At 39.3% G+C, this 11,556-nt stretch overlaps 1 protein-coding gene across 1 annotated transcript in view; it reads left to right on the top strand.

Moving 5' to 3' along the window:
- The first annotated feature begins 349 nt into the window (after window positions 1-349).
- The window catches only part of LOC107557090 (rap1 GTPase-activating protein 2-like), a 59,203-nt gene continuing 47,996 nt past the window's right edge, over window positions 350-11,556 (top strand). Inside the window, exons 1-2 of the mRNA XM_016240418.1 lie at window positions 350-591; window positions 7,047-7,082. Of these exons, the coding sequence (XP_016095904.1) occupies window positions 548-591; window positions 7,047-7,082 (80 nt within the window). The 5' untranslated portion in view covers window positions 350-547. The remainder of the gene's footprint in view (window positions 592-7,046; window positions 7,083-11,556) is intronic.

Below are 11,556 nucleotides of genomic sequence, written 5' to 3'. Positions count from 1 at the left end.
CATATGTACATTAACTGACAGTCACCACTGATAAGCTACCACAAAATATTGTAGAAACTTAATTTGCTGTAAAGTTGCTTTGCAACGATTGGTATCGTGAAAAGCGCTATACAAATAAACTTGAATTTAATTTAATATTATTTTTAAAATCACTTTCACTTATCAGGCAGCAATATCTCATATTTTATATGCCAGCACACAGAAGTCCCAGAGGGTCTCGGTACTACAGAGAATGAGATTTTTTTTTTTTATACTGTGTTCAGCCCCTCCTCTCTTCCTCCTCCACCCTGTCTTCTACTCTTAATGTGTGGAGTTGTGTGCTGAAGTGAGAGTGAGTGACATAGCAGGTGCAAGAACCCCAAACTGTCATACACATGCACAAAGGATGAGAAAGAGGGTGGAGAATGAAATCATTTCATAGATGCACACGAGAGAGTGAGGAAGCAGAAAGAGTGATTGTGAGATACTGAAACACGAGCACAGAGGGACGATACAAGAGAGACAGAGAGGAAGACGAATTGGAGTTAGAGGTGAATAAAGAGGGACCATGCTGAGGAGGAAGAGGAGCGTATCCTTCGGTGGATTTGGATGGTACGTTGCTCTTGTGGAACAGCATCAGCTGTCAGCTATGTGGAAATGTCTGCCAGGTGCCCTGTGATGTGCTTGCCCGTGTTTATTTATGGTTGTCCGCATGCTTGCATGTGCTCTTTTTAATCTGCATTCATTTGCACTCTCCAATGATGGCTTTGCATTTATTTTAAGCTGAATGTGTCTCGATTTAGAGTGGGGAATATCAGAATATTGATTTAAAATAGTTCTGTGTGACATCTAAGTGAGAAGATATTAGAAGTGTCATAACAGTTGATGGTAATAGTAGCATGCAAATTAATCAAAAGGCATCTAGTCATGAGGTCTGCCCGTTGTTCAAGTTCAAGTGTCGTTTTTTTCTTTGCTCATATGGGCCAGGACTTTGCAAAAGTTGCTACAGAGACCTATTAGTCTGAATTCCATGTATAAACCAAGACAATTTCTCAGATAGCGCCAGAGTGGAATATGATGAGGACATTTTTTAAGTTTGTAGCAAATATATTTTCTGTATGAAAAATAGGAAGAAGATATTGATATTGTCTTACTGTTTACAAGCTCTTTTTGTTTATTTCAAGTCTGTTATCACAGCTTTGTGATAAATCCAATATTGAATCTTTTTTCATATGCATTCACAATTTCCTCTTATTTCCAGAAACACTTTGAGACAGAGCCAATCTTCACCAATCTGTCAATCTCTTGTAGACATACTAACACTAATAAGCAAATTATTATTAATGAATTTAACTGAAAATGTTGCTCATTTAATGTGTTTTGTTGTCTCTTCTTTGTTTTGTCCATATAATGAAAGACAATGGGGTCCAAAACTTTCATTGTTTGGACAAAAAAATACAGTACAGATAAGTTTCTATATGATGCTCTGACTGAGATGCTGAATATTTTCCACAATGTTAAATCATTTAAAAGTGATCGCAGTTGTATTAGAGTGCACATTAGCGTGATTTCTCACCACTGTCCTGCTTGAGAGCATTTCACATTTCCTTTTTTTGCTTCCCTCTTGAAACTTTGATCTCACATGTTGGGTAAGTGTGGGGTTGAATAGGTCAAGTGTGGATTTGTGATTTTGTTTTGTAGGTGAGTGTTTATCATTGCATGCTGTTATGCATGATATTTTGAATTGTGTGTGTGTGTGTATCACCACTCGGAAACTGTGAATATGAAGGCGATGGTTATGAGGGGTCAAAGCGAATGAATTCTTTATTTATGATGCTACAGTTTCAGCTTTCGACTGAGGCTTTTACAGCTTTCAGCACTCTTGTTTTACTTTCTCTTTCACACGTCTATTTTTAACCGTTTTTAATGCCATTTGGCCATTTTTGTGGTTTGATATGTTCAATAGAGTATGACAACATTCAGAATTTGCCTGGAAATTGCACAAGAGTGCTTTAGTTCTTAGATTTAGGCTTGGGTCTACACTTAGATTTAGGTTTAGGGTTTACGATAGGTCGATGGTTAGGTTTTGGCTTAGCGTTTGGCTGAGGATTGGGTTTGTTTAGCCTTAGCACTGACCCAATTAATAAATTTGGGCTTTGTGTTAGGCTGAAGGTAAGGTTTAACATTAGGCAAACAGTTTTATCCTTAAAATTAGGCTGAAGGTTAGATATAGGCTTTTTATTAGACTTGCCTCCAGTTTCACAGACAAGGCTTAAGCCTAGTCCCAGACTAAAATGTAAGTATGAGCTGTTGCAACTGAAAGAAACTTGCACTGATTGATCTTAAAATATGTCAGTGCCCTTGTTTTGTCTCAAGATGCACACCAGTAATGTTTTTTCTAAGGCATGTTTATAAGAAATGACTTACATGTCCTAATTGAACTATGGCCTAATCTTGGTTTTGCCTAAGCCCTGTCTGTAAAACCAGGCCTTAAAGTTAGATTTCAGCTTGGTGTTAGGCTGATAATTGGGTTTTGTTTTAGCATTGGGGTAAGAGTTAGGTTTGTTTGTCCTTAGCGTTAGCCTGAGGGTATACTCTTAGATTTGAGCTTAGCATTTGGTTGATGGTTAGGTTTTGGCATAGAATTAGGACGTGATTTATGTGTTCAGTTTAACATTAGGCTGAGGATTGGCCTTATTGAGCCTTAGCGTTTGACTGATGCTTAAGTTTAGGCTTAGCGATGAGCTGAAAATAAGATTATTTTAGCTTTAGCATTAGGCTGAGAGTTTTTATCCTTAAAATTAAGATGCAGATTGTATTTAGGCTTTGCATTGGACTAAAGGTTAGATTTTATCTGAGATGAGAACATAATAAAATTACCATCATGAGGCTGAGGCTGAGAATTAGGTTTTAGTTTTTAGTTAGGTTTAGGCTTATAATTAGGTTTTGGAATTAGGCAAAGAAGTTTGTTTAGCCTTAGCCTAAGGGTTACAGTAGCCTTAGTGTTAGGCTGAAGGTTAGGTTTAAGTTTTGTGTTAAGTTTAAGATTTCATGCTGAGGCAACTAGCTATGTTTCCATCCAAAGTTGTGAATTTAACTTATGCGTAAAATTAGTATATCACATAAAACATTTGCCAATAAAGCACCTTTCCATCCAGTGAGTTGAAGAGAACAAAAACGTAACTTCCTGTCACCAAATATTACTAAGAAAAATGGAAGCTGGCGCAATAGGAGAAGCCATGTTGGGTCTTTTTTATGTAATAAATGACTTGCTCCTCAGAGAGCAGATGAAACGCAGTAAACACAGTCATGTTATTTTGTGTTAAGATGTCTGATGTTTGGTAATGCAATCATGTGAGACAGTTCTGGGAGGTGTTTCTTCCAAATCATTTTGATGACAAACTTTGGCTCAGGCATTTCAGATAACATTTGAAATGTTGTGTGATGAGATTGATCTGCTGGTTAGTCCAGTTATCCAGTCACATGATCGGTTGAGGCAAAGTCACGTGAGCTTTATTATTGCGAATCAAGGAATTTATTTGGTAAATTTGTTTCAGTCATGGTTCGTGTGCATGTCTTCTTATCGGATAAACAAATCAGACTAAGTTGAGCGCAAAAGATTTTTATGTGCATTTTTAGAATTTAAGTGCATCTTGGTGTTTCCATCCAGCATATCCCAACATTTGCATAAAAAGAAGTGCTAGTGTTACCACTGTGCCGCCCCCTATGTATTATTTGTAAAATAATATATTTCATATACTGTACTAATTCTGTACTTAATATTGCAAACAAATAAGAACTGCATATGGGGGTCTGTGTCAGCTTTTTGCTGTGGGAAATTCTATCTCATGTACACACACACATATCCACACCCTTCCTCTCTCAGAATTACCCACATCCCCACCACACCCAATCACCATCACACCATGCTTTTAATAGTGACACCTCAACAGTCACCTCACACATACAGATTGTCACACACACACACACACACAAATCAATCATATGAGATGCTGACTTCATACCGAGTACCCTGTGTGTGAGGTACACTTACACCACATTTAATCTGATTTTTACACTATTAAGCTCTGAAAGCTCCCTCACTGTGGTGGACAATGAGATTATGGACTGCCTGCTCTGCTTCACAGCACCAGAAAGACACCATGCTCATGCAACTGTGTGTTTTCCATCTGTGATACATTTTAATTCAGTCCTCACTTGGACATCCATTTATAACATATCTGAGTCTGATGCTCTAAGACATGTGCAGCAGCTGGAAATTTCTCTTTTTTTCCATATTGCATGTACATTTGAACTCCGTAGGTGCTGCCCTGGGGGCAATATGTTGGTTGGTTGGGTTCCACGGTCTCCTGCTAATATTTGGACACTTGACACTTTAGTTCTCCCTTAAAGGTGTTATAGGATGCTACATGCACTTTTACAAGTTGTTTGAACTGAAATGTGTGTTGGCAGTGTGTGTACACAACCACCCTACACTCTTAAAAATAAAGGTTCTTCACGATGCCATAGAAGAACCTTTTTGTCTAAATGGTTCCATAAAGAACCTTTAACATCTGAAGAACCTTTCTGTTTCACAAAAGGTTCTTTGGGGCGAAAGAAGGTTCTTCAGATTACAAAAAGGTAAGAAAGAGATGGTTCTTTAAAGAACCTTTGACTGAATGGTTCTTTGTGGAACCAAAAATGGTTCTTCTATTCACTTGAAGAACCTTTTGAAGCACCTTTATTTTTAAGAGTGTATATTGATAAAAATCCACCCAGTGTTTTTTTTTTTTAATCTACTAAAATCTTTACCCCTTTCTCAAATCGAGCCAATCTCAGATGCCTGTCTGTGTGATGTCACAAAAACATGCCCCTCCCACGATAGTTTGATTGACAGTAGCGTTTCAGCACAGACTGGACTGGTGTCTTATCTTAGACCCGCCCTGCGTGAGCTGTCATCAGTCCACCATTGTTTCACCGCCGGAGCAGATGTAGACAAGAATGGCTCCTAAGCGATTGAGGTGTTCTGTTGTTGGATGTAGTAATGAACACAGCAGTCGTCATTTACTCCCGACATCTGAGCCGCTGAAGACGCAGTGCATTACGTTTGTTTTTTAAGGGAATGCGCCCCCGATCTACATAAATATGTCTATGTTTGCGCAAATCATTCGTGATCCACCTACAGAAGAAGTGAGTATAAGGTTTTTTAATGAATCTTTGCAAATTGCCTTTCCTAATAATGTGCTAATTAGCAAGTTTCACAATGAATGCAGCTAAAGTAAACAGTCCCTTAGCGTATCGGAAGGGAGGGGCGGGGTCAGCAGAGCTCATTAACATTTAAAGGGAAATGCTACAAAACGGCTTGCTCTGAAAAGAGCTGTTTTTGACAGGGTGAAAAAGGTGTTTTTTACACTACCATTGAGAAATTTTAACCAAACTATGTTACAGACTTTTCATTAAGACCATCATATCAACTTGTGGAAAATGGGCATCCAATGACCCCTTTAAAACGTACGAGTTTCTTTGCAAAATATCAAACCAAATGGCATCTTCAAACAAACACTCACTAAATCGTCTCACTGAATAGGATGTTCCATTCCTTGTTGTTGTGTGTTTTAGGGAATCAGTCTAGTATGATTTAAAAAAAATGGGACACAATAACTGCAGTTATATACAGTAATGGGAGTTGACAGCAGCGCCCTCACGGACTGCTGCACATAACCGCTCTCATGGTTAGAAATGTCTATTATATCTATATAAGATAACATCTATTATATTCCAGGTTCAACACAATAAAATGTTGTAATTTCAACTCTAATTTCTAAATCAGTGACTTAAACAAGTGAATGGCAAGTGACATACAGCGACTTTGGGGACAACACTGAAAAAAAAACATTTTATTATTATTATTGTGTTTTATTTTTCAAGCACTGTCCCCAAAATATTTAAAATGTTCTTTTTCTTTCTTTGAATTATGTAAATACAGTGATTCATAAAGGTAGGCTATTCGAAATACTGTAATTTCATATTTTTGTAGCATTTAAAAGCAGAAATGTAAAGTTATAAATCAATCAATTCTTCTACACTTGTAACATTGGGTATGATTTAGCAGAAAAGATTAGTAAACAATTTGTTCACACTAAAATCATGTTAACACACATATTGTTTATGTCTTGTTGTTTTACTGTTAAAACACTGTATTACAATATTTTGTGAGGTTAAAGTTTACAGATTGGTCAATGTAAGTGCATCACTATAAATGTAAGTGCATCATTTGTGTTAAAAAAAAAGTAAGGAGAAAATTATTTTATTTAAATAAAAAAAAAAGTGACTGAGGTGACATGTGGCCAAGTATGGTTACCCATACTAGGAATTAGTGCTCTGCATTTAACCCATCCAAAGTGCACACACACAGCAGTGAACACACACCCGGAGCAGTGGGCAGCCATTTATTCTGCAGCGCCGGGGAGCAGTTTGAGGTTCGGTGCCTTGCTCAAGGGCACCTCAGTCGTGGTATTGAAGGTGGAAGAGAGCGCTTTACATTCACTCCCCCCACCTACAATTCCTGCCGGACCTGAGACTCAAACTTGCAATCTTTGGGTTACGAGTCCGACTCTCTAACCATTAGGCCACGACTTCCCATAAAGGATGTCTTTGTGAATCAAAAAATTCTTTAAAGATGAAAAGTACTGATATAATACTATGACTTTACTCTGCTGATAAAAGGAAACTGTGTGTGACACAGAAATGTGTGAAATATCAAAAACAAGCTGAGTAAAAATAAACGGCCACACCCTTCCACACAGTCAGAGTCAACCCTAATATGTTTTGATGTGATATTGTGGGTAGTGGGTAGTGCTGATGGGTGACATTTCTTGTATGTCTGCATTAATTGGGCATTAAGCTCACCTAGCCGTGTCGACAACAAAATCATACAGGGATGATACATTACAAAAATGTCCTTTTGTCCTGCCAGTTCAGCTGATGGGTCGAACCAAGCAAATTACAGCCATCTATGTTTGTTCCTTGATCCTAAAGGCTTTCTTTTCTTTACTTTTCAAATGCAGGGTTGACAAGTCTACCATTAGTGCCCTTCGAGCTCGGTGAGTACTGTCTGCACCGCAGACCCCCTCTCTCCTCTCCATCTCCCCAAAAAACCTGACAGTCTATATCCTCTTATCTACATGTTTCATGAAAAGAGGTAAATGAGAGGCCTGTTGCTCAGAAGAAAACTGCAGGCAGTGTCAGGGTCTGGGTAGAGGATGGAGCGAGGACTCAGTACTGCAGAAGAATGGGCTTTATTTATTAAAATAAAACAAAACAAACAACAAAAACTACCCCGAGGGGGAAAAACAGGCTGGCAAGGCAAGGCAAGGCAAGACAAGGCAAGGCAAGGCAAGGCAAGGCAAGGCAGGATCTGGACACATCCAGGGATTGACGATGACATCCAGGGGGAAATAACGACAACGAACGGACGCAGGACTGCAAACACAAGGAGAATAAATGGAGAGCAAATGAGGAGGGTAACGAGGGAGCACATGTGGGGCAAATTAACTAATAATCAGGTAACAAGATGGGAGGGGTCAAGACAATTGACATGAGCACATGGCACACCGAATCAAAGACAAAAAGCCATGTGCTCACACAAAACAAAACACAAGCACATGGCCAGCAAAACAAATCACAAGCCATGTGCTAGAACAAGAGACACGAACACGCAGCTAATGAGAAAACTCATAAGCCGCGTGTTCACACAAGACAGCAAGAAAAGCACGCGGCTGAACACAAACCACGTGCTTCACAAAACACAACACACGTGGACAGAAGAGCGCACGGCCGAGCGAACTCGAGACCGCACGTTCCCACAACAGACAGAACATGGAGCGCGAGTGTCCGGACCTCGACACGTAACCGAAACTCAAGACATGAGTGCCGGGATCTGAACACCACGCTCCAACATGAAACAGTACACGCAGACGAGAGCGCACGGCTCAAGCACACTCGAAGCCGCATGCTCACATGAAAACAAATGACATGACGCGAGTGTCAGGGCTCTGTCACAAAACCATGAATTACACTAGACCGAAGTGACAGAACCCTGACAGGCAGTGCTGTATGTATAGATTTGCGTGACCAAAATACTTAGTTCCTGTGCGAAAAGCATCATCTGTATGTGGTGTTTAGCATTTTGTCTATCAGTAGACATATAGTAAGCTTTTTGGCTTCTTTTAGGATTTAGATCAACATTTGTTTTTTCACTAGCTGACCCATTAATTTCCTGAGATGTCTCTCATCACATTTGTGAACCACCATCATAAAGTACTAGTTATTTGGTTCTTTTTTTAAGTCCAAAAGATTACCAAAGATGAGCAGTGAGTGAATCAGACATTAATTCAAATGTTAATTATTAACCGGCTGTTAGACTGATTCATGAGTCTTTTTGGTTCGTTCATCACAAAGATCAAATTTAGCAGAGTCATTTGAACTGTTTGGACTGTGACTGCCTTGATTTGAAGAAAATATTATATTATTATTATATGCTTTTTCAAAATTAGTTTGTATTAGTTGGTTGATTTGAAATTACCCTTTTTTTAATGGATAAATAATAAATGTACCCTAATCTCGATTCCAAAATTCATATTTGATGTAAAGTCTGATGTATTGATTTATCTCCAGGTGCATTTATGTCTTCAGCATATTTTTGGGGCTTTAGCAAACTTCCAAGGTGGCCACAGGATGACTTTAACTATATAAATTAATATATTATTAATGTATCGGTCACGGAACTGTGTTGATAAACACACACAAAGACAAAGATGAGTAGTCTTTAATAAATCCACTGAAAGCAATTCCAAATTGAGGGAAGGCTGGCGACACACGTAATTGACGAGACCCGACAAACTCAAACTGAACTGACAGTAACTTAAATACACAGACCAAACAAGGATAATAAAGAAGACACACCTGAACACGATGAACCCAAATCAGGAACAGAGTCCATATGATTGTGACAGTAACTAATGTTTACATTATAATTAGTATTAATTATTTATATTATTATTAACTTTCTAAGTTAATTAAAATGGTAAAAAAAAACTCAATATTTATTGTTTTTAGAACGTATTTAAAATTTTAAAACTTGATTAACTAGTCTGTACCAATGCTCCAAGTTTCTGTTAATAATGTATTAAAATTATATATTATAGTTATTATTAGTCAAAAAAGCCTATAACCACTGATCTAATCAAGTTGTATCAAATTGTGGCCCAATATCATATTTTAAGATTAATCACAATCATAAAGTAAATAATCAATATTAGAATAAATATTCAAAACCTTACTTTTAACCCTTTTATGCTGTTGTAATTAACCTGATTTTCACTTTAACACACATTTAGTTCAATTTAACATTGAGTTTTCATCCAAAAATTGGTCACATCCTCCATTGGCAATGTAAAATACTTTGATTCTCGTCTCCCACATAGCTGTTTCATGCAGGGTCCATTTGCCCCAGTAAGAGTTATGCTGGATCTTCATTGATTACAGCATTAAAGGGTTAATCTGGTCTGTCTTGCAAAATGTTTAGATTCGTCCTCCACCTGCTTGCCATCCATCCACTCATTCACATGCAACTCCAGCATTATCCTCACACACATACACAAACAAACAGGGCTTTAAGGTCCTGAAAGGCTCTGATGAAGTGGTTTGGTAAAGTGCTTGGAGCATCAGAGTGGAAAGGAGCAGCGCTCTGCTTGCATGTGTCACTGCATGGAAATGATCCGGCTCTGCCTGATATCGGGCCTTCACAGGGCCAATTCATGGTTTGCTTTGAGCTGAATTGATGAAAGGCCAGGATCATTAATATTTCCATTGTGTTTATAAGTGTTTGAAGGATGGTGTAGACCACATATCTATTTTTAGAAATCCCACTGGCAAGGTGAATACTAGGGTCCTTAATGTCTGTAGACCATGTATGTGTAGACCATCAGGTATTATATAATTTATTTAAATTAGCAAACCCTAAAGGAGTCATTTTTAAAATATAATGAAGAATGACACAAATTGCTGCAACGTCATGACGGTAATTTTAGTATGTTTTACTATAACCTGTTGCACTGGCCAGAATGGAGGGAAAATGTAAATAAAACTGAAAGGTTTTGGTATGATTCTTTTTTTCTTGAGTTTATAATTAGTGATTATGATCATTGAAAGAATCAGGGTCCGGTTCCCCAAAACGTTCTTATCGCTAAGTAGTTCTTAACCTATTCCTTAACCTCTCTCTTAACGTGATGGCCCGATTCCCGACACGTTCGTACGCTAAGTATATCTTCTGTAAGTCCCACTTTCGTAAGGTTGGTCTGGACCATTTGTAAGCTCTCTCTTAGCGTTGTTTGAGCTCAAGACGCTAGTCGCCGCCACTGTGCAGCAGTCTTTAGAAATCAGCGCAGCGCAGTACAAGTCAAACTATGGTATGTTGACAATGTTGTGGCTCAACAATGATTTTATGTTATGGCTATTTTAAAAATAATAATAAAATATGTTCGCACTGGATACAGGCCTATTTATGAAGTTGACTTTATTTGGTATCCGAACTAATATGGTGGTAATTAGCCTAGGCTATTTCGTAATGTCATTAAAGCGTTTAAATTGGCAATCACTTTTGATAATTAAAATCTGGCAAACAATTTGGCTCTAAATGGCTAAGATCTATAAATGGGTAAGCATGGTGGTGTCCAGTAAGCGACCAACTATGGCAGCGATCCAACGTGTCCTTGTATTGAATCAAAGACGGCGCCGGCCGCGGAGCCGTTTAGTCCATGTCAATATTTTTATTCTGCAAAACTTAAGCCCTTTTGACATTTTGCCTGACATGGCTATATTACAAAAATGTCGCCTCCCAAGACAACTCATTATGGAGCTGCTGGACCTTCTCAGACCTGCGCTTGCCAGGCTAACGCGGCGGAATTTTGCTTTAAGCCCTGAAGTCCAGCTGCTTGCAGCGCTAAGGTTTTTTGCTACAGGGAGCTTCATCGAGGTCGTGGGAGAGGGCTACGGCCTAAGCAAGACCTCGGTGTGGAGGTGCGTCCACACTGTCACCAACGCCCTTCTGCGCCATGCCGGGGATTACATCCGGCTGCCGGCAACACGTCAGGAGGTCCAGGAGGTGCACCAGGGCTGTCATGCCATTGCTGGCATCCCCAGAGTCTTGGGGCTGGTGGATGGCACACTCATCCCTATCGCCGATCCATCAGTGATTGATCAGGCGTACATATCGCGAAAGGGATACGCGGCCATAAACGTGCAGGTTATAGTGGACCATAGGGGTGTGATCTCCGACCTGGTGGCAAGGTGGCCAGGCAGCACCCACGACAGTTTTGTCTGGGCCAATTCTGCCGTGGGTGAACAAGCGGAGAGAGAGGGGTTTGGTCAGAGCCTGTTCCTCGGGGATAGTGGATACCCTCTGAGAACATACTTATTCACACCGCTGACCAACCCACAGACTCGGGCTGAAAGAGCCTACAATGTTGCACACGTTCACACGCGCAGCGTTGTCGAGTGTGCAATTGGCATCTGGAA

The sequence above is a fragment of the Sinocyclocheilus grahami genome, unplaced genomic scaffold (assembly GCF_001515645.1).
Source record: "Sinocyclocheilus grahami isolate Dianchi unplaced genomic scaffold, SAMN03320097.WGS_v1.1 scaffold588.1, whole genome shotgun sequence".
NCBI lineage: Eukaryota > Metazoa > Chordata > Actinopteri > Cypriniformes > Cyprinidae > Sinocyclocheilus > Sinocyclocheilus grahami.
The sequence above is the reverse complement of the archived record's forward strand: the minus strand, read 5'-3'. Positions and strand labels throughout refer to the sequence as shown.